Source organism: Equus caballus, chromosome 25 (genome assembly GCF_041296265.1).
Source record: "Equus caballus isolate H_3958 breed thoroughbred chromosome 25, TB-T2T, whole genome shotgun sequence".
NCBI classification, from domain to species: Eukaryota; Metazoa; Chordata; class Mammalia; order Perissodactyla; family Equidae; genus Equus; species Equus caballus.
The window spans coordinates 33,870,001-33,890,180 of record NC_091708.1 but is presented as its reverse complement, the minus strand read 5'-3'; the positions used below and the strand labels follow the sequence as shown (position 1 = coordinate 33,890,180).

Sequence of the window (20,180 nt, the reverse complement as noted above, 5' to 3'; positions counted from 1 at the left end):
CCTAAGTAACTTGCCCAAGGTCACACAGTAAGTAGCAGGGCCAGGATTTGAGCCGAGGCAGTCTGACTCCAATACCCACACACTTATCAACAGCTGCACCCTCTCTGATTCCTAGATTATAAAAAGAGAACCACCTCATAGAAGAGGTAACTTGTAAAGTGCCCAGGCTAGTCCCTGGGGCATAGTAGGCACTGAGCACTACTACTAGATCATCATCATCATCATCGTCGTCATCATCATCATCATCATCATCATCAAATGACTTGCTCCTAGAGGCAGGGCTCATTTTGTCACTCATTCACCAAATGTTTACCAAGATCCTGCTCTGTCTTGAGGGTCCAGAGAGGAAAAAAATCATAGTGCTAACCATTCTTTTTCCCCCCCAGGTTCAAATGGTGAAAGACGGTGACCCCTCCTGGAAGCCCACTTTCATTGTGAAACCTGATGGTGGTTGTCAGGGTGACGGAATCTACCTCATTAAAGACCCCAACGACATCCGCCTGGCAGGAACCCTCCAGAGCAGGCCGGCGGTGGTCCAGGAATACATCTGCAAACCTCTTCTTATCGACAAGCTCAAGTTCGATATTCGTCTGTATGTCTTACTAAAGTCCTTAGACCCCTTAGAGATTTATATAGCCAAAGATGGACTCTCTAGATTTTGTACTGAGCCATATCAGGAGCCCAGCCCCAAAAATCTACACCACATCTTTATGCACTTAACCAACTACTCACTGAACATCCATAGTGGTAACTTTGTCCATTCGGACAGTACTAGCACAGGCAGCAAAAGGACTTTCTCGAGCATTCTTTGTAGGTTGTCTTCCAAAGGTGTTGACATCAAGAAGGTCTGGTCTGATATCATCTCCTTGGTGATTAAGACTGTCATTGCCCTGACTCCAGAGCTCAAAGTTTTCTACCAGTCGGACATCCCCGCAGGGAGGCCGGGGCCCACGTGCTTCCAGGTAACCACTGCCAGTTCCCAGCCTGAGTTCTCAACCTTGACGGGGCCTACAGAGGGCTCCCTGGCCTCGTGTGGGATGAGGGATGGGGTGGGATGGCCAGAACGGGGAGGGCTGCTTGTTGGGGTTAAACCAGGGTCCAACTTCCAGTTTTTTCATTTACTAGCTGTGTGGTTTGGGGCAAGTTACTTCCCTTTTCTCACCTGTAAAATGAGACTAATAGTACCTTTCTTAAAGGATTCTTGTAAGAATTAAATGAGATGACATATGTAAAGCCCAGTGCCTGCCATTCATTTATTCATTCTTTCTTCCAGTAATTTTTACCACCTGCTTAGTAGGGGCCAGGCACTGTCCGAGGTCCTAGTGAGACAGTAAGTCAGGTCCCCACTGGCTCATGCATAGAGTCTACTATTGTGGGAGACAAATAGTTTTAACAAGCAGTTTGTATACAGTACCATAAGCACTAGACTGGAGCAGGAAATGTACTGGGCTCTGTGAGATTGTGGGATCATCTAGCATCTTCTGAGTGGGAGTGACAGTGGTCTGGGAAGGCTTCCCAGAAGAAGTGGCAGTTAAACTGGAACATGAGTTAAGAATTAGATGAAGCAGGTGGGACTGGATAGGGCTGGGGGAGACAAAGTGTTCTAGGCAGAGACACGTTTGCAGCCCTAGGGGCAAGAGTGAAGAAGGAAGTGTTCAAGGAACGGAAAGAGGTTCCGTATGGTTGGAGGGTGGGGTTTGAGGAAGGTGAGGGAAGATAGGTTGGGAGAGGTAGGTAGGGGTGAAGTCATGGAGAGCTGAGGGCAGTGGGGGCCACTGGAGGATGTTAGCAGGGGACTGAGGCACTCAGAATTGCATTTACAAAGAACAGAAAAACAAACCAGCTGCAAGGTGGAGAATGGATTGAGGCAACTCTGGGAGCACGGAGGGGACTAGTGAGTTGATTGCTGTCATACAAGAAATGAATGACATCTCTAGCAAGAGATGATAACGACTTGGATTAGGAAGGTGTTGGTGGAGATGGAGAGAGTAGATTTGAGAGCCATTGGAAGGTAGAATCGCTGGACTTGGTGATTGGTTGGGGCTAGGGAAGGGTGGAGAGATGGAGGCAGCGAGGGAGGGGACCAAGGCTGACTCACAGGTGGCTTAGGCACTTGGATGGATGGATAGAAGCCATTGGAAGGGGACCAGGCTTGTAGGGGGAAGGTCAGGAACTTGGGCTTGGACATGCCTTTGAAGTGCCTGTGGGGCATCCAAGTGAAGGGGTTGAGTGGACAGTTGGACATTTGGGCCTGGAGTTCAGGAGAGAGATCTGAGCTGTAGGAGAAGATTGGGACCTCATCAGTGGTCAGATGGTGACCGAAGCCAGGAGAGGTCACAGGGTGAGAAGAGCCCTGTGGGCACCACTATTTAAGTAAGGGACAGACAGAGGAAGGGGACCCATCAAAAGAAACCAAGAAGAAGTGGCTTCAGATATAGAAGGGATTTCAGGAGAGGAAGACCATAAATGCCAAGGAAGACGTGCTTGGAGAAGAAGCAGGTGGAGAAGAAGCAGGTGGGGGTCAGCGTCGGCAAGTGTTGCTGAGATGTCACGCAAGACCAGAACTGAAACTGTCCATCGTCCTTACTACTTCAATGAGAGTCATCTTCAGTGGAGTGAGGGGCCAGCGGCCAGAGTGTAGTGGGCTGAGCCAGAACAAGAGACAGAAGGAAATGGGAACGAGGGTAGAGCATTCCTTCAGGTCATCTGGCTGTGAGGGTGGTGGGGGACATGAAGCCGGGCACCTAGTAGGCACACAGCTTCCTGCCACCAGACAAATCAGAATGGGGAGCAGACGATAAGACAGAGTGCCACTGGGACCCTCTCCATCTAATCTTTCAAATTATTTTGTAGCAGTTGATATGTAAAAAAGAACATATGGAACATGTATGTAAGCTATGAAGCAGAACAACAAAGTGATCAGCCCAAACCCATCTCCCAACCCAAGATCTCCAATGACTGTGCTTCTCCCCCGTCCCACGTCTCCACGCACCCCCGAGGTAGCCGTTATCCTGAATTTTATCTTTATCACTTTCTTGCTTTAAAAGTACTTTTATTACACATGAATGTATCCCTAAACAATATATTGTTTTGTTTTGCTTGTTTTTGAGCTTTATAAAAACGCTGTTATAAAGTATGTAGTCTTCTGCCACATTCTTTCCCACAACCTCCTGATGTGGGTTCTTGGTTTGTTTCATATGCACTGCTGTATATTTCATGGTCAATATGCACAATTTGCTTGTCGGCTCTTCTGTCAATGAATATTGGGTAGTCTCTAGTCCTCTAGCTAAGACTGTGGCAGGAGAGTAACAGGTACCATGGAACAAGAAGGGAGAGGGGAGGCAGTGGGGCAGCATCTCTAATGAATGGGGCACTCATTCAATGGCAGAAGAGGAGTCTGGTCCCAAGGTGCACCCCCAAATCCAGAGAGGCTTTCCCTGGGGGCTGGGCACCCGTCTTCAGGATTTCCAGGCCGGTTGGCAGAGCCCTTTGGAGGGGGTTCAGGCAGTGATCAGTTCCAGGAAGGCTGGTTGCTATCTGGAGATCTATCCTTAGGCAGTTGGACCCCAGGCAGAATGTCCAGCTCAGCCATCAGGCAGGTGGCTTAAGGCATTAGGAAGAGTAAGGGGGTAGAACTTAGAGGTCGGACCAGAGAAAACAAATCCTGGCCCGAGCCATCCAAAGGTCAGGGCAAAGGGAACAGTTGCAACGTGGAGGTACCCAGGGTCATCCCGGGGGACTGGTGGTCACATCTGTTTGACAGTGACAGCTATTCCAGGAGTATCATGTGGGCCGGCATGCGTGGCCAAGCCGCAGAGCCCTGGCACAGTGCGAGTGCAGGGTGGAGGGCCAGGGCGGTCGTTTGGCTGTGGACAGGCTGCATGGGACAGCCATCGGGGCGGAACCAGGGGCCCCAGCCGTGGGGAACTGGACGGCAGACAGGGAGGGAGCCGCTGGTTTGGACAGATCACGCCCACCCAGTGGAACCACAGCGCTGGGCCGTCTTCCATTGCCTGACCACACTAAATGCTTCCAGGCCTGGGGTCGGGAGGAGCCCAGCACTGGGAGCAAAGCCTCAGGGGGATTTTCTCCTTCCAGCTGTGTGACCTGGGCAAGTTTCTTCACCACCCTGAGCCTCTGTTTCTTTCTCTGTGAATCACCTACGCTCACTTCCCTTCCTGCCTTCTGAGTATTGTGAACTGATGCAGGTGAAAACGCTTTGACAAGGTATCAGGTGTTAGAAGTGTGAAATTTGTTTCACCATACATTTCAGATTCACAGTGATTGAGGAAAGATTGTCCTTTTCTCCTTGGAGTCCTCTCTTGCTTGCTTTATTCTTATCACTTGTTAAAACACTTGTTAGTTTGCATCTCAAACACTGGAACTAATTTGGAGTATGATCTTGCATAAGTGACTTAACTTCCCTGTGCCTCCATTTGATCACCCACCTCACAAGGTTGTTGTCCACCTCACCGGAGACAAAGATTATGAAGGGCATTGCAAATTATAATATTCTGCGCATATGTCATAAATTATCTCTGCTATAAGCCCCTTTTGCTCATAGCCTGGGCCTGGCCCGGATAGCAGCATTCCAAGACATACACTCTAGCCAACAAAATTACATTTGTCTTAAACATGTGACTGTGACCCCTTTCCAATCACAGCCACAATAACTACTTGGGAAATTGCAATGGCCCAGAGCAGCTGCTGGCGCGGCTCAGGCTGTGGGCAGGTTTCCTGTAATCTGTTGCCTAGGAACGTGGCTGCCCTGTCATTCCTCCTGTCCCCCTGCCATTGCCCAGGCAGCCCCCAGCCACATATCCTCCTGTCAGTCTACTTGAGGGCAGCAGTGTGACCCTGGCTTAAACAGTATGGGCCATCTGGGTGTAGATGATTCATGTGGCAGAAATACACATGCCAAGGAAAGGTTTCTAGCTCAGCTTTCCAGAACATTCTTCCGCGATTCCATTGCTGGGTCTCTATCTTCTTCTATCTCTGTGTCTAATTCTCTCCTTGGCCATGATCCTTCCCCTTAGATGTATGGAGGAGACACTTTCCCTAACTCTTAAGGTGCTTCTCCTGTTTCTTTCTTGTTCTTTTACCCCCTCCCTCCTCTCAGCCCCAGACACCACATAGAAAGGAGACGAGGAAGCAGTCCAGTGACCACACAAGGGCTTGGTGTGGGCTACCCCCAGCTCTTCCTTCTAGCAGTCTAGCTGTGAGCTGGGCAAGTTAACCTTTCTTTGCTTCAGTTTCCTTATCTGCAAATAGGGATAATACTTGTATCTACCTCACAGAGTCGTTGTGAGATTAAATGAGAGAAAGCCATGTGGAACATTTGGCACAGTACCTAGCACATAGTAATCACTTAATAAATGATAGATTTTTTTTATTATTACATTGTTATCTGTAACAACAGTTCTCAAACTTGTCAATGAAGAGGTGCCTCCAAGTTATAGGAAACCGTGAAATTTTCACATTTTAAACTTAACGGAACACTGGTATTCCAAGGAACATAGTTTGAGAACTGAGTCCTTAGCCTGGCCTTGGGCGCCTCCCAGCCTGGCCCCAGTCTAGCTTCTCTCTATCCTCTCTGAGCCCTGCAGGCCTGCCAAACAGAGCCAATTCCTGTCTCTTGGACATCATTTGTGCTTTCCCAGTTCTGTCTGTTTGTTCTCTTCTGTCTTGGCCTGGCATGCTCTCTCCTGTTCTCACTGCTTTTGAAATTCAGTGCCTTCTGACAGGTGCTCCTCAAATCCCACCTTCTCTGTAAAGGCTTCCTTGACCACGTCTGATACTTAAGCTTTTTCCTTCCTTTGGACACATTCCCTGGGCACCCAGTGGGACAAGCCCTGAGCTAGTTGTGGGGCACATGGTTATGGATAGGACACAGTTCCTGCCCCTGAGAGGTACACAGTTTAGTGGGGAAGACGACCCATGGGAATGACAATTCCTTGCAATCAATGTTATAAGAGGGCGTATGCAGGATGCTGCAAGAGCACAGAAAAGGGAGTCATTTAACTTTGCCTAACCCAGTCAGGGAAGGCTTCCCAGAAGAGATGTTTAAGCTGGAACTTAAGGCATGAAGAAGAATTTGCCAAGCAGAAAAAGCTGAGGGACACCACACTCCTCTGGTTCCCCTCCTGACTCACTGGCTGCTGCTTCTCAGCCCCTTCTTCTGGACCTGTCCGTGTTGGAGATCCCCAGGATTCAATCCATGGAAAGTTGCCCTCTTGTCTACCATCACTCCTGAAATGATCTCATCTAGCCCCATAGCTTTAAGTATCAGCTATGAGCTGTTGATCCTAAATTTGTACCTCTGGTCTTGACCTCTCCTTGAGCTGCAGACTGGTCTATCCAACTGCCCACTTAAATTTTCTCCTTGAATTTCATGTGGGCATCCCACACTTGACATGTCCAAAATCAAATTCTTGGTTTCCCTCCCCAATTAGTATCCCACTGTTTTTCCTGTTCAGTAAATTAATAGCCTTCAATCAGTTGTACAGATCAAAAACCTGTCATCTTTGTTTCTTCTTTTTCCTTCTTTCCTAAATCCAATCCATAAGCAACTCTTGCAAAGAGACTTTAAAACACATCCTAAATGTAACCACTTCTAACCAACTCCACTGCTACCATCCCAATCTAAGCAGCCATCACCATGCACTTGAACCACTGCAGTAGCCTCCTAATTGATGTCCTTTTTGGTACCCTTGCTTCTTATAGCCTATTTTTCTCACTGTAGCCAAAGCGATTCTTTTAAAACATGTCAGATCAAATTACTTTCCTTGTGCAAACTCTCCAGTGGCTTTCTCATTGCACTTAAAATCCTGGCTCCTTACCATGGCCTACAAGATGCTATGTGATCTGTCCGTTGTCTTTCTATCTGACCTCATCTCCTGCCACTCTCTCTCTTGCTCACCAGAAGTGGCCTTTGTTCTTGCTGTTCCCTCTGCCTAGACAGCTCTTCCTTAGCAATGCAAATAACTTATTCACTCACTTAATTCAGTCCCTGTTCATAGATCACCTCTTGAGACTTTTGCTTCTGATCATGATGGAGTCACAAAGACTGGACTTAACCTCCTTCTGCAAACAACTATAATGCCAGCCAAAATACATGAAATAAGTGTTTTCAGATTTTTGAAAATAGACAGCTCAGCTCTGTGATCCCTGAGGAAAGGGGGAAAAAAACCAAGGTGAGTCCTACAGTTGCCTCAGCTTTCTGTCTAGGGCAATCTCCAGAAGGTGGAAACAAGGAGGAGGAAACTAAACAGAGCCTGGTGACCTCAATGAGTTGAGGTGATGGAGATCAAAGTTTTGGAATGCTGAGGTGGCTGGAATTCTGTGGGCAGAACTCTGAAAAGGAGGGAGCCAAGCAAGAGAAGAGCTCCAGAAACCTGCGTGGGATCCCCGTGCGTCTTTGCTGTGTGGAGTGTTGATCCGCAAAAGTGGGCAAAGAGCTCACACAGAGCAGGGAGATGTTCAAGCTCTGAATGGCTAGTCCTTTTGATCCTCTGAATGGATAGTCCTTGATGACTACTGGGAGCATTCAATGGAGACTCTGGGGAAGTTATGCTTTAATGGATTGAATCTTCCCTGGAATGAAAATTACTCTAGACCCAACCTAGCAAAGCTTAAACAATAGGCCTTGAAGATGTCAAACTAATCTGCAAATAACTAACTGCCAAAACAGCCTAGCACTTTTTAAAAGAAGACAAAATAGAGACACTCAACATTGTAACATTCACAATGTCCAGCATCCAGTAGAAAACCACTAGACATTTCACAAAGCAGATAAGGTAACCCATACCAATGGGGAAAAATCAATAAAAACATACCCGGAAATATTAGAAATGATGAAACTAGTAGGAAAAGGATGTTAAAACAGCTGTTATAACTATGTACAAAAGTTTAAAGGGAAATATGAGCCTAGTAGAGAAATGGAAGCTATGAAAGAGAACCAAATGGAACTTCTAAAGAAGAAAATACAATATCTGAAATGAAAATTTCACTGGATGGGATTAACATCTGATTAGACACTGCAGAAGAAATGATCAATAAACTTGAAGACATAGGAATAGAATCTACCCAAAATGAAACAGGAGAAGAAGATGACTAGAAAAATAAATGAACAGACCCTCAGTGACCTATGGTAAATATTAGGTGATCTAACATATGTGTAATTGGAGTTCCTTGAGCAGAAGAGAAAGAAGATACAGAAAAATATTTGAGGAAATGGATCAAAATTTCCAAATTTGTTAAAAGCTATAAACTCCATAATCCAAGAAGTTCAAGAAATTCTAACGAGGATACACAGACACACACATATCAAAGCTAATCATAATCAAATTGTGGAAAAACCAGTCATAAGAAAATCTTAAAAGCAGCTAGAGAGAAAAGACACATTATGTCCAGAGAAACAAAGAATAAACAAAAAAGTTCTCATCAGAAACTGTGCAAGCCAGAAGACAATGGGATGACAATGTCACCGCCTTAGAAAGGCTTTTCCTGAACATTCTATCCACCAAAACCGCCCCTCCACCCACCATAGTATCACACTCTATGTTCTTACCTTGCTTTAATTATCAACTTGCTTGTGGCCTCTCTCTCCACTAGAATATAAGCCCCAAGAGGGTAGGATGCTAAAGCATCGTTTGTCTTGTTCACTGCTTTATTCCCAGTGCTTAGAGCAGTATCTAGTATTTAGTAGGTGCTCAATAAATATTTGGTAAGTAGAGTTGTCTTCCAGGCAGAAGAGTACACAAGCCAAGAGCAGTAGAGCCTCCTAGAACTTCTAATAGTTCAGCACAATTAGAGCCAAAGATGTGCAGGAGTGAGTGGGCGGAAATAAAGCTGGAGCGTGAGACAGATGCCAGGTCATAGAGGAATTTGTAGGACGTGCTGTAGAACTTGGGTTTCATTCTTTATGCAGAGATTTTAGGCGAACGAATGTTATTTTTCTATTTATATTTTAGAAAAATTACTCTGGCAGCCCCTTGTGCCAGATGAATCAGAGGGGAGAGTTCGAGAGAGGGAAGCTATGAAAGTAGCCCAGGTAAAAGATGGTGCAGCCCTGCTGTAGACTGGAAGCAGTGAGAGTGGACCAGATCTAGACAGCTCTTTAGGAGGTGGAATGTACAGGAGTTGGGGAGCAGCTAGATGTAAAGGATGAAGGGGAAATTTTTGACTTAGGTGGTTGGATGGATAAGGAATATGGGAGGCAAAGTAGATTTTAGAGAAAGATGGTGATTAATTATCTATTGCTGAGTAACAAACTACCCCCAAACCTAGCAGCTTGAACTAACAAACATTTATTATCTCACAGTTTCTGTGGATCAGGAATCTAGGCTTAGCTGATGTCCTCTGGTTCAAGGTCTCTCACAAGGCTGCAGTCAACATGTTGGCCAAGACTGCAGTCATCTCAGGACTTGGCTTGGGTAGCTCCTCTTCCCAGCTCACTCACATGGTTGTTGATAGGCCTCAGGTCCCCTGTGGCTATTGGATGGAGACATCAGTTCCCCACTCGCCTGGACCCCTCCATGGGGCAGCTCACAACATGGCAGTTGGCTTCACTCAGAGTGAGCCAGCAAGAGAGTAAGAGAATACATCCCAAGATGGAAGCCACAGTCTTTTTATCACCTAATATTGGAAGTTACATCCCATCATTTCTGCCCTATTTTATTTGTTAGAAATAAGTCACTAGGTGCAACCCACACTCAAAGGGAAGAGATTAAACAAGGGCATGAATACTAGGAGGTGAGGATCATTGGGACCATCTTAGAGGCTGCCATCCACAGATAGTGAGCTTGGATGCATTGAATTTGAGGAATCTGGGACCTACCAGTTGGGAATACCCTGAATGCAGATGGACGTGTAGTTCTAGGGCTCAGGAGAGCATCCCATCTCATTGGAATGTAGTTTGGAGCCTTTGCATGAGTTTACAATTAATAGCTCAGGCACCTTTTCTCCTCAACTAGCTTTGGAAGCTTCTAGAAGTCAGGGATGAAGGAAAGATGTCTTCGAATCCCCAGGGCCCCTCAAGTAGGAAGTGTGCAACACGTAATTGCTGATTGAATTACTCGGAGGTGGGGCAGAGTATCACGTGATTGAAAAGTTCTCTCTCTCTCTCCATTTGATCTGCATAAAGTGAGTGTTAGACTAGATTAGTAGTTTTTCCAAAAAATAGTAAGTTTTTATTCCCTGAGAACCCCACTATGTAAAACAGGTAAAAGTTAATCTGATTTGGCCTCCCCAGTGCTTCCCCTGAAAAGAACCTCATTTTGAATAACACTGGACCATGTAAATTCCTGATTTTTCTGCCAGGTCTGAGATCCTGAGATTTTATGACAAGAACAACTCTAAGCTCCTCCCAGTTCTGTGATTCTGTGTATTGAGGTCCATTGATGCTACATATTTCATCGAACTTTTGAAAAGAAAACAATTCATGTTTCCCTGAACTGGTGAAAACCATAATAAAGCTGACCTTCATTAAACACTTACTGTGCATCAGGCAGTGTGCAAAATATTTTACATCACGTTATCTTTATGTGATCCTGTCTGCCCTACTCGAGTGTAAGCTCCATGAGGACAGGGACTTTGTCTAGTCCACTACTAAATTTCCAGAAGCTAGAATAGTTCCTGGGACATAGGAAGCATTCAGTTAATATTTTATGAATGAATGAACTAAGGTAAGTACTATTTTTATCTCCATCTTACAGACGAGGAAACTCAACCTTAGAGCTGCTACATAACTTGCCTGTAATCACACAAGTTGAAGGCAGAACTGAGATTTGAAATTGGCTCCTCTGGACTCCAAAGCCACTAATACCATTTCTTGTTGGTGGGATTAGTAGGAAACTGGAAAAGGAGCCAGCAGATATCGAGTACCTTCTATATGATGAGCATAATCCTAGGTCCTTTTTGCTTCCATTATCAAGTACCCTGCAAGGTAGCCATTGTTATCCCATTTTTCAGATGAGGCAGGTGAGGCTCAGAGAGGCTAAGCACCAGACCTAGAGTCATTTAGCCAACGTAAGAGACTGAGCTTGGATTGCAACCCACATCTTTCTGACTCCAAAGCATTCTTGTGCAAGGTCCAACATATTCAACTACATGCACCGAAGTTTAGGTTCGGGAAACTATTACGCCGCTGGAGGGTATGGGTCAATACAGCTGATGAGGTTTTTCCACTCTCCTTTCCAGCTTTCTTGTAGCTTTACATTCAGAAAACCATTGTGCATTGAACTGGAAGAGTCTACCAGACTGACACAGTACAAGTCCAAACTTCTAAGATGTAGCAGAACGTAAGCGTTGATGACTAAGGATGATAAACGTTGGCACTGCAGCCCGCCGTTCTCTGTAGCCTTTTCAACATCACATGTCTCAGACCAGGTCTGAAGTTAGACTGATGATGTCACCAGAGTCTCTTAAAGGCCTCATTACTCATATCCACTTGTCATATATTATTAAGCAGATCTATAATACATGTAACATTCTCTACTGAATTTCCATTCCTTTCTTTTCATGACTAGGGGAAGAAAAATAGAGTGAGGATGACTTTTCCAACATCTCATCCTTACTGCCCTTCACTGAAGAATAACCTTGTCTGGAATTACCCCCCAAAAATGGTCATTCAGGCTCTGATTTCATTAATAAAGATAAAGCTACAGTTTAATAATTGTCATTTAACTAATCCATAGTCTATACAGACAAGCAAATGGATTTCACCTCATCTTTTCTTCTTGAGTCCACAGAGAAAGGGATACAGTTATATCTTTTTCTTCCTCTCCTTTGTTCTCCACCTTCTGTTTTGAAACTTTGGGATTGTATCAGTTATGTTAGAAGCTTTCTACCCTATCACCTCCTATAGAAATAATGAGAGTCGTCTCAAGAATCTGACGTCCGAGAGTCAGAAGCTGAATCTAATTAGGACCCGTGATCTCAAGGATGAGGAGGCGTTATGGAGGTGAAGGACCGTTTCAGGCGGAGGGAATGAGATGCACAGTGGCCTACCCCAGCAGAGGGCTTGTGAGGAACTGAAAGAGGCCAGAGGAAGTCAAAGCTTTACCGGAGGCAGTGTGCTGGATTCTGGAGAGGCGCCCAGCAAATGGTGTTGGAGTTGGCCGTGGGTGCAGGTGGCTTCGTAGGCATGTGGCCTGTGCAGTCACACAGCACCTCGCGTTCAGAAGGGCTCCATGGCTGGTTTAATGCTCTGTTGTCACCGTCACGAAATTGTTAATACTTTTTGAACAAGGGGCCCTGCATTTTCATCTTGTACTGGGTCTCATAAATTACGTCGCCGGTCCTGCTTGGGTAGGAAATCCAGCTCTGTCTCTTACTAGCTGGGCAGACTTGGGGAAATCCACTGGCCTTTCTGAGACTCAGTTTTTGCTTCTGTAAAATGGAGAGCATACTCCCTCCTTCAAATATACTGTCTTAAGGATTAAATGAGATGGTGAATAATTGGTGCGTTGTATAGTAATTGGTGCCAGGTAGGTGTCTAATAAATATTCCGTTCTCCTTAGCGAAGAGGGTATATCAGAATCCCTGGGGGATTTATTATTCAAAATACATTTGCCTGCATTCCGCTCTGAAAGCTTCTGACTCACAGGTGTGGGTTGATGGATGAGCAGTGGTTTTTAAAGGGGTCCTTAGTGATACTGATGTACACCCGAGGTTAAGAAAGGAGCCTTGGGTTTTCAGACACCTGCTAGGAAGCAACTTAATAGAGGACAGCAGAAGGAGAGGGAGAAATCGATGGACTACCACTGATCCTTAACATAATAAAAAACCTGCTAAAGAAGAAAGAGGTCATCAACTTATAGCACTTCAGACGACGCCGGTAGTGCTGAAATGCACTATGGGAACTCAACCGATTATCAAGGTTTCTATAAAATTTTCTGCTGTCCATTTGGCTTGACAAGTACACCCAGAGGGAGAGGGGCTGTGGACAAGAGAAGTCAGGGTCAAGGCCCAGGTTGGGGGGCGAATTTCTTTGAATTTATTTTCACCTTAATGATCCTAATGCCACATTCAATTCCTGAAAAGAAATTATAGCTAGAGAGAGTAATTCTGAATTGTATTTATCTTGCCCAGATTTTAGGCTTTGACATTCTTCTAATGAAAAATCTGAAGCCTGTACTACTTGAAGTAAATGCAAATCCCAGCATGAGAATCGAACATGAGCAGGAAGTAAGTATTTTGAGTTTCTCATTGAATATATTGCCATACAGCTGGATTTTCCCACTCTTACGTTGTTCATTCAGCTGAACAAGATTCAGCATTCCCAAATTTTCACAGCAAAGTTCTATTCAAGTCTTAATAATTCCAATTTTGTTGAGCTCTGAACATAGTCTATTAATATAAGACCTATGTGACCTATGGTAATTTCCCAGCATGCCATTCTTCCAATTTTTAAGGTCTGCAAATGTAGAAACAGCTGAGCCTTTCCAACAGTTTTGACATGAACTAATTACTTAGCCTTAGGAGATGAACTAATTGAAATTCTATGACTATGATTTAGCCATGTTGACATGCTTAAATCACTAAGATAAATAGTACATTTAACAGTGGTTATATTTTTCTCCCCCCTAAAAGATGCATACAAAAGACTGGAAAGAAATACACCAAATATTAATATATGTTTCTATATTTGGGGGGATTTTATGTAATTTGGGGGGATTATGTGAATTCTTTTAATTTTCGTAACCCCCTTCTATATTTCCAAATTTTCTACAATGAGCATGATGATCAGAAAAGCAGTGTTCTTTTTCCTCTTCACGCATTTTGTGATTTGTAAAAGGAAATTGACATTTTTAAGGTATCATAAAGGGAGGCTTAAACAATTCTCTCCTATAGATGAACATAAGCCAAATCTAACAGTGCAACCGCTGGCTCTAGTGGGAGGATCGCATGCTGAGAGCCGCTCGGCACTGTCACTCTCTCCGTTGTAACACGAAATCCTTACCCATTCAAGCTTTCTCCGGGGGTGTTTGAAAATGTCCCTAGCCTTGTGGATGAGGAAGTGAAAGTGGCCGTGATCAGAGACACACTGCGCCTCATGGACCCACTTAAGAAGAAGAGAGAGAAGCAGTAAGTGTTTTTTATATCATTTATTTCTATCAACTCTTGCTTCCCATGCCTTAAGCAGGTAAGTTAAATTCTTGAAACACGTTAACACTGGAGTGAGATCCACATGTTACACCATCTAATAAGTCATTTTGTCACATAGGAAAATCACGCCTCAGATATAGTGACTCAAAATCAGAAGATGGAGACAATACAAATCTAACACTTGGTGCTCAGCCAATGGATTTCTAGCTGACTGTTACCTGAATCTGGAAAGTCTCTTTGAAAAACCCAGTGATAGGATCTCCTCCCTCCCACCATTGTTCAACAGCACTTCTCTTTGAAATCCTCAAGCATAGGGAGAGAGTATAAAATGCTGGAGAGGAAGGCCACAGGTACTGCGACGTGGGAAAGCTCGCTCCCTTTTTATTTTCTTCGTGATGTTCACATATTTGCAGTATAAGCTTTTTGTTTCAAAATCTGCAGAGCCAATTTAATGAACTTCTGGCAGTTCTATAATATTTACAATAGTTATCATTTCTCTACAGCCCGCCCATGCAGTGGATGTTTAATTGAGATGGTGGGAGGAGTACGTGGCCTGCCTTTCCCTCGGAGGAATCACCCCTGAAATGAACGACATTTCACTTGGGTGTTTTGTTTGTTTAGTTTTTACCAATTCCTGGCTCTTACAAAGTAGGGGTTGATTAAATATCATTGTGCCTGTTTTGGGGGGAAAAAATCAAAGACAGGCATTTCAGATAGCACTCCTCGTACCTGTGACAAATCAGATGGACCCAAATGCTTCCAGATGAGTAAAGCACGTGTCAGCTATGGTTCGAGACTTTGGGGAACGCTGACTTCCCTAAGCAAGTTGTGTTTTGCAGGTTCCTCTACTGCGGCCCAAATATTGTTAGAATCACCCTACAGTAGTGCTTCTGCCCTTGGCTGCACATTAGAACCATCTGGAGAGCTTTCATAAGTACCAGTGCAGGGGCCCCTCTTCTAAAGATGCTGGTTTTAATTAGCTTGGGCCGGAGGCCTGGCCGCAGAAAGATTTTAGGTTCCCTAGGTGATTCTACTGTGCAGCCAAGGTTGAGCATCACGGTCCTGCAGGAAATGTCACTCTGAAGGAGTATTTGTCATCTTCTGAGTCGGTCTGGATGGCGCCTGCTCGGCTGGGTTCTCCTCCAGAGTGTTCTTCACTGCGTAAGGCACAGATTGCCATCGTTGGCAAGACTCGGCTGAGAATACTCACCTGTAGTTTGAATGGGCCGATTCTGCCAGATGCGGCTTCCGCCAGTTAGCACTTCAGAGTGGTGGTGTGTCAGGTGTGCTGAATCCTCAGAGCAGCTCAAACACCAAGGCAGCCGGGTAAGGTGTCCTCTGGTACACGCATGCAGCCACTTTTTTTAGCCATCCCTAAGGAAAAGCAGTGGATTAATTGCAGTTTGATCAGATTAATTTCAATAAAACTCATTCCTCGAAAATCTACTCTCTAATGGTTATTAATCTCACCAGTAGAATTTAAGTCTTGAGGGACTGTATGTCACTGTGGGGAGATGTTGGTGGCTTTCTATGCCAGGATGGCACAGTGGCACAGATTTTTAAAGATGATCTTGACACATAGCATCCTGATTCCTTTGGTGGCCGCAAGTTCAAAGGCCAAGTGTGGCCTGAGCCTTCTTAACCTCTACCACCAAAACCATGAAGAGATGTGAGGGTACCACTGTATTTTCACATTAAATAGCATCAGAATACAATTAGCTTTCTTTTTTTTATTCTAATTGTTTTTCTTTACCTACACCTGCCATTCTGTATAACCCATATGAGCTGCAGATATAAAATTTAATAGCAATGGGGCGCAGGACCATTGGGAAGGACGGGAAAGGCATTTTACAGCTTATCAAGTCGTAAGTAGCAGCATCTCATTTTTAATTTAAAAAGCATTGACTTTTTTTTTTTATTGATAACCAGGAACAGTTAGAACTTCAAGAACCTGACTTTGTTTCTAATATAAAAACTCTTTCATTTCACCCTTTTCTTTCCTACAGTATAAGAGTGTATGTTAATAGTTAAATGTCATTTACTGATATTTTCCCTTGACTTCACCTTTAAAAAAAAACCCCAGCAATGAGCGTCCATGAAAGCACTGCGTAATCTGTAAAGTGCAGTTATATGTAAGCTATTATTATCGTTTTCATGACTTTACCATGCAGACAAAAAGGCTGAAATCATTCTCACTCCTTTGTGTAGAAATGTTTCAGAATAACTCGAAAAAGCACCACATTATGCCCACGGAAAATGCACAGTGTAGCAGTGCGGAATCATACGTGTCCGAATCTGAGACCATGCCACGCCAATTGCAGAAAGTGTTATCACACAGACTTCTAGGCTGAAAGTTACCTTTAGAAGCCGGTTTTTTTGTGTTTGCATAGGATGTGACCGAAACCTTTTAAAACAAATAGTATCCTAGCCTTTCCCTTCAACTCTTTGGCAAAAGCGGGTGTGAAGTGTCCCTCAGCAGTTCCTTCCTGAGTACGGTTTGTCAGTGAGACTGTTGAAGTGGGTCTTTACTTTCCCTGCACAGACTGAAGAAAAAGGCGGATAATGTCCCGATGTCTCTAAGCTGCTCTGGGAAGGCGCGGGGGCATTAGAAGGGCACCAGACCCATGTGTCCATGTGTCACACACATTCACACACCTGGGGGTCTTGCAGGCTGGGGTCGGTTTCGTGGTGGGACTGAGAGCAGTCCTCATGCCTTCTACGGGGAGAGAAGCTGGCACCTCTGCTGACACCCATCGTGGTATAGCTGAAAGAACTTTCTCTTGAGCTGAAGAGACTGAGATTCAAATCCTGAACTTGGGGACACTGCAGAGCCGTTTTGAGCCTCAGTATCCTTTTCCGTTAAATGGGGATAACGAGGTTTAAGTGAAACAACGTGAAAAACTTTTAATATACAGTAGGCACTTGAGTAATACTTAGCTTACTACTCAACAATAAAATTGTCTACTAGGACACGAAAAAACGAACAAAAAGTAAAGCTTAGTTACCATTCTCTTTCCTGGTATATTTAAAGTAGAATTTTGAGTTTAAAATCAAGGACATATCCCCAAACTGAAGCTGCTAGATCGCTGTGCACTAGAATGGACGCCGGAGCTGGTGGCCCATGGAAAGTTCCGTTTCCAGGTAGCAAGATGTCACTGGCCCAGTCCTATTTATCTCTTGGGTTAGGAGAAAATGCCTTTGGTCCCTGAGGGAAGAAAAGAGCTGTCATATGAGAACTATTTTGAACTCTGATAACATTTTGTATTATCGAGTGACTTTGTGCATTTTCATACAAGCGTTCTTTGGAGGCGTTGGGACATGGGAAGGAGGAGGCTAATAGGCTGGGGCTCTATGACTGTCATACGATCAGGAAAATCAACAGAAAATTCCCCCTTTTCCAAGGTATTTGGGCAGTCTAAGTCTTTCTTTTTAAAACTTCTATCCAAAGTAGAAGTGAATAAATTGCATTCCCTGATTATTTTAGAAACAAGGCGATCATTCCATAAAATTATTAAATTTTGGAAGGTCAGTATACCCTGGGGTAGCCATTTTACCAGGATTTTTCTCCTTTTCCTGAATGTACATGTTTCTGGTAACTGAATTCCTTCCTCAGGAATCATAACTCTTTAGGATCCTAGAGTAACACAAATGAAGCCAGAGACAGGCCTGAAGGAATCTGAAGGGATTTTTCTTGATATCGTGATGCCATGCCGTGCTGGGAGCTGGGGTGTAGACTGCTCACTTCTTGTTCAAAAGTGTATGTTTGGAACATGACTTATATAAGGCACAGAAGCCCCTTTTCCCACAGTAACATTTCTCCATCCTCTCTCAGCTTCACTTACCTCCTATCACCATAACAACCAGGTGTGTTATAAAGGCAGGAGTCAGCCTGCAAGGGCTGCTTTTGCCCTAATTCAGAGAGGTTGGTCTTCTGACAGCTTCTTTGGGAGCTCAGGCTACACTTCTTACCTTGAATCCAAGCATATCCCTTGGGTCCTATGCCATGTTTAGAACCAATGGATTCAGTGAATCTCCAAATTAGCTTGATTCTACATAGAATCTAGGATATTGGTGAAACATTCTAAAAGTACAAAGATCAAAGAATCTCCCAGTGGCTCAATCTCATGGCTCGGGGCTTGTAATCTGACCAAGGAATGTCACTCTGTCCTGTCCTGGAGAAGAATATTGAAAACACATCAGTCAGAGACCCTCCAAGGCCACATCCCTGCCCTTTAAATTGGCAGTATGGCCAACTGACATCCCCTCAACCATAGGGAAGAGGGGTTCCCAAGCTATCCAGACTACACGTGCCTTCATAAATGTAGAATATTGTCTGTCTTATCAGAGACAATTCTTCTGGAAGTAGACATTCTTTCAGGAGAATCGTCCTGCCAAATGGCCTGTCCGTGTGTGAACAGCTGATACGTTGTTGAAATTCTGGGGTTTCGTTGATTCCGAAGGATTCCTTTGTAGCAAGACCCTACAGATCAGCGCACATTGACCCCAAGATCCTCTGAAGATTTCACACAAATCAGGAGTCTGGGTACAGAGAAATGAAGGTTTGCAGCTTCATTTGCATTTCATTTACACTACAAGTGAATTAAAGAAACAGGGGTTGGTTACCTAGAGTGTTTACTGAGCACTTAGAGAAGTGAATTAGCTCACAGGGCAGTAGGAGAAGCAAGACTGACACAGAGATATCTGTAAGGTGGAAAGTGAGAAGTGCCCTAAACAAAAAGACAAATTGCCAAGGGAGAAAAATGCAGGAAAGATTATTTCCTGATGAGAAGAGTTAAAAAAAACACTGACAAGGAGGAGGTGGCACTTGAGCTGAGGTTTAAAGGATGAATTATATTTGAAACACGAAAATGGATGGAAGGACATCCCTGGTGGGGGAAGCAAAGGCCCAGGGCTGTGTTGGGGGAGCTAAGGAGTTCAAATCAGCTGGAAAGACAGGTATCTGGAGTGGATTAGTAGAGAGGAGGTGCTGATTGGGGTTGGGGGCGTGTAGATGGAGACCAAGAGGCCAGAGCGGGATGGCCTTGAATGCCAAGCTAAAGAACTCAGCTTGTTTTCAATCTGGAGTATATGAAGGCTTTAAGGGTGTCTGTGAGCCCAGAAACTATACAAAATTTTGAGTATAGGTCTATTTTTCCTGGAGAAAAGGCCGTAAATTTCGTCATATTTTCAAAAAGTTAAGAACCCAACAGTCTTATCATTGGAGGCTACAGGAAGCTAGAGCAATTTGTCCCAAGTTGAGGTGTTGTGGCTTCAAGACCCGTTGTGCCCTCCATACCTCAAAAGGTCTCACATTTCAGATCACAGTCAGTACACTAGAAAAGTGTGCGTGCGTTTTCAAGTAAGAACAGACAGGAAATGACTAATGATAAGTGCGTTATGTTATGTGCAAGAAATAAAACCAGACAACTCTCTTCCATCTGAAAACGTTTGAGCATTAAGTCAGAAGTAACCAGTAAAAGTCTCTTTTGTGTGAAGTTTGTCGAGCAGGAGCCATTTCCAAGACTGATGGGGAAGGCGGAATTTCCTGAGCTGATGTGCGACTGTCCTTTCAGAGACCATTAGACAGGAGCCGAGCTCCTCCACCGGCAGGCAGGCCCCTCTCCCTCTCGCTCGCGGGAGGAGCAGATGGAAAACTAGACGACCATATGGCCGGTCGGTCGCCATTATGGGGAGACGGCAGTGCGGAATTCTGCGTGGGCCCTCCCAGAGTTATTCCAGGTCGTGATGCGGTAGCAAATGTGTTTGGAAATTTCCTTACGAGTTGCTCCAGTGAGGCTTAAATGTCCATGTGCTTTTAAATCAAGAGTTGTTAGCCTTTAGGAAGGAGACAGTGTGGTCTGGGCTCAGGAGACCAAGGGTTTGGTACCAGATCTACTTGATCTCAGAGAAGGCATTATAGTTTCCTGCACCCAGTTGCCTCGTAAGAAAAGAAATCAAGGGAAGAATAGTAGCTACTCTACCTCTTTCACAAGGAACTGTTTCTTGAGTGCTTGCTCTGCGTGGTCCAGTGGTGTCTACGTGTATTCCCATTTTCTCCTCACAACAGCCAT

General features: G+C 44.5%; 1 protein-coding gene across 8 annotated transcripts in view; it reads left to right on the top strand.

The window, feature by feature from the left end:
* TTLL11 (tubulin tyrosine ligase like 11) overlaps positions 1 to 20,180 on the top strand; it is a 227,450-nt gene that overhangs the window by 86,583 nt on the left and 120,687 nt on the right. For 7 of the 8 annotated variants that reach the window (XM_023628807.2, XM_070251062.1, XM_070251060.1 and 4 more), the window contains 3 exons: positions 387 to 962; positions 13,093 to 13,188; positions 13,973 to 14,088. In XM_023628807.2, coding sequence (XP_023484575.2) covers positions 387 to 962; positions 13,093 to 13,188; positions 13,973 to 14,088 — 788 coding nt within the window. The remainder of the gene's footprint in view (positions 1 to 386; positions 963 to 13,092; positions 13,189 to 13,972; positions 14,089 to 20,180) is intronic. The other variant, XM_070251061.1, reaches the window with a different exon arrangement.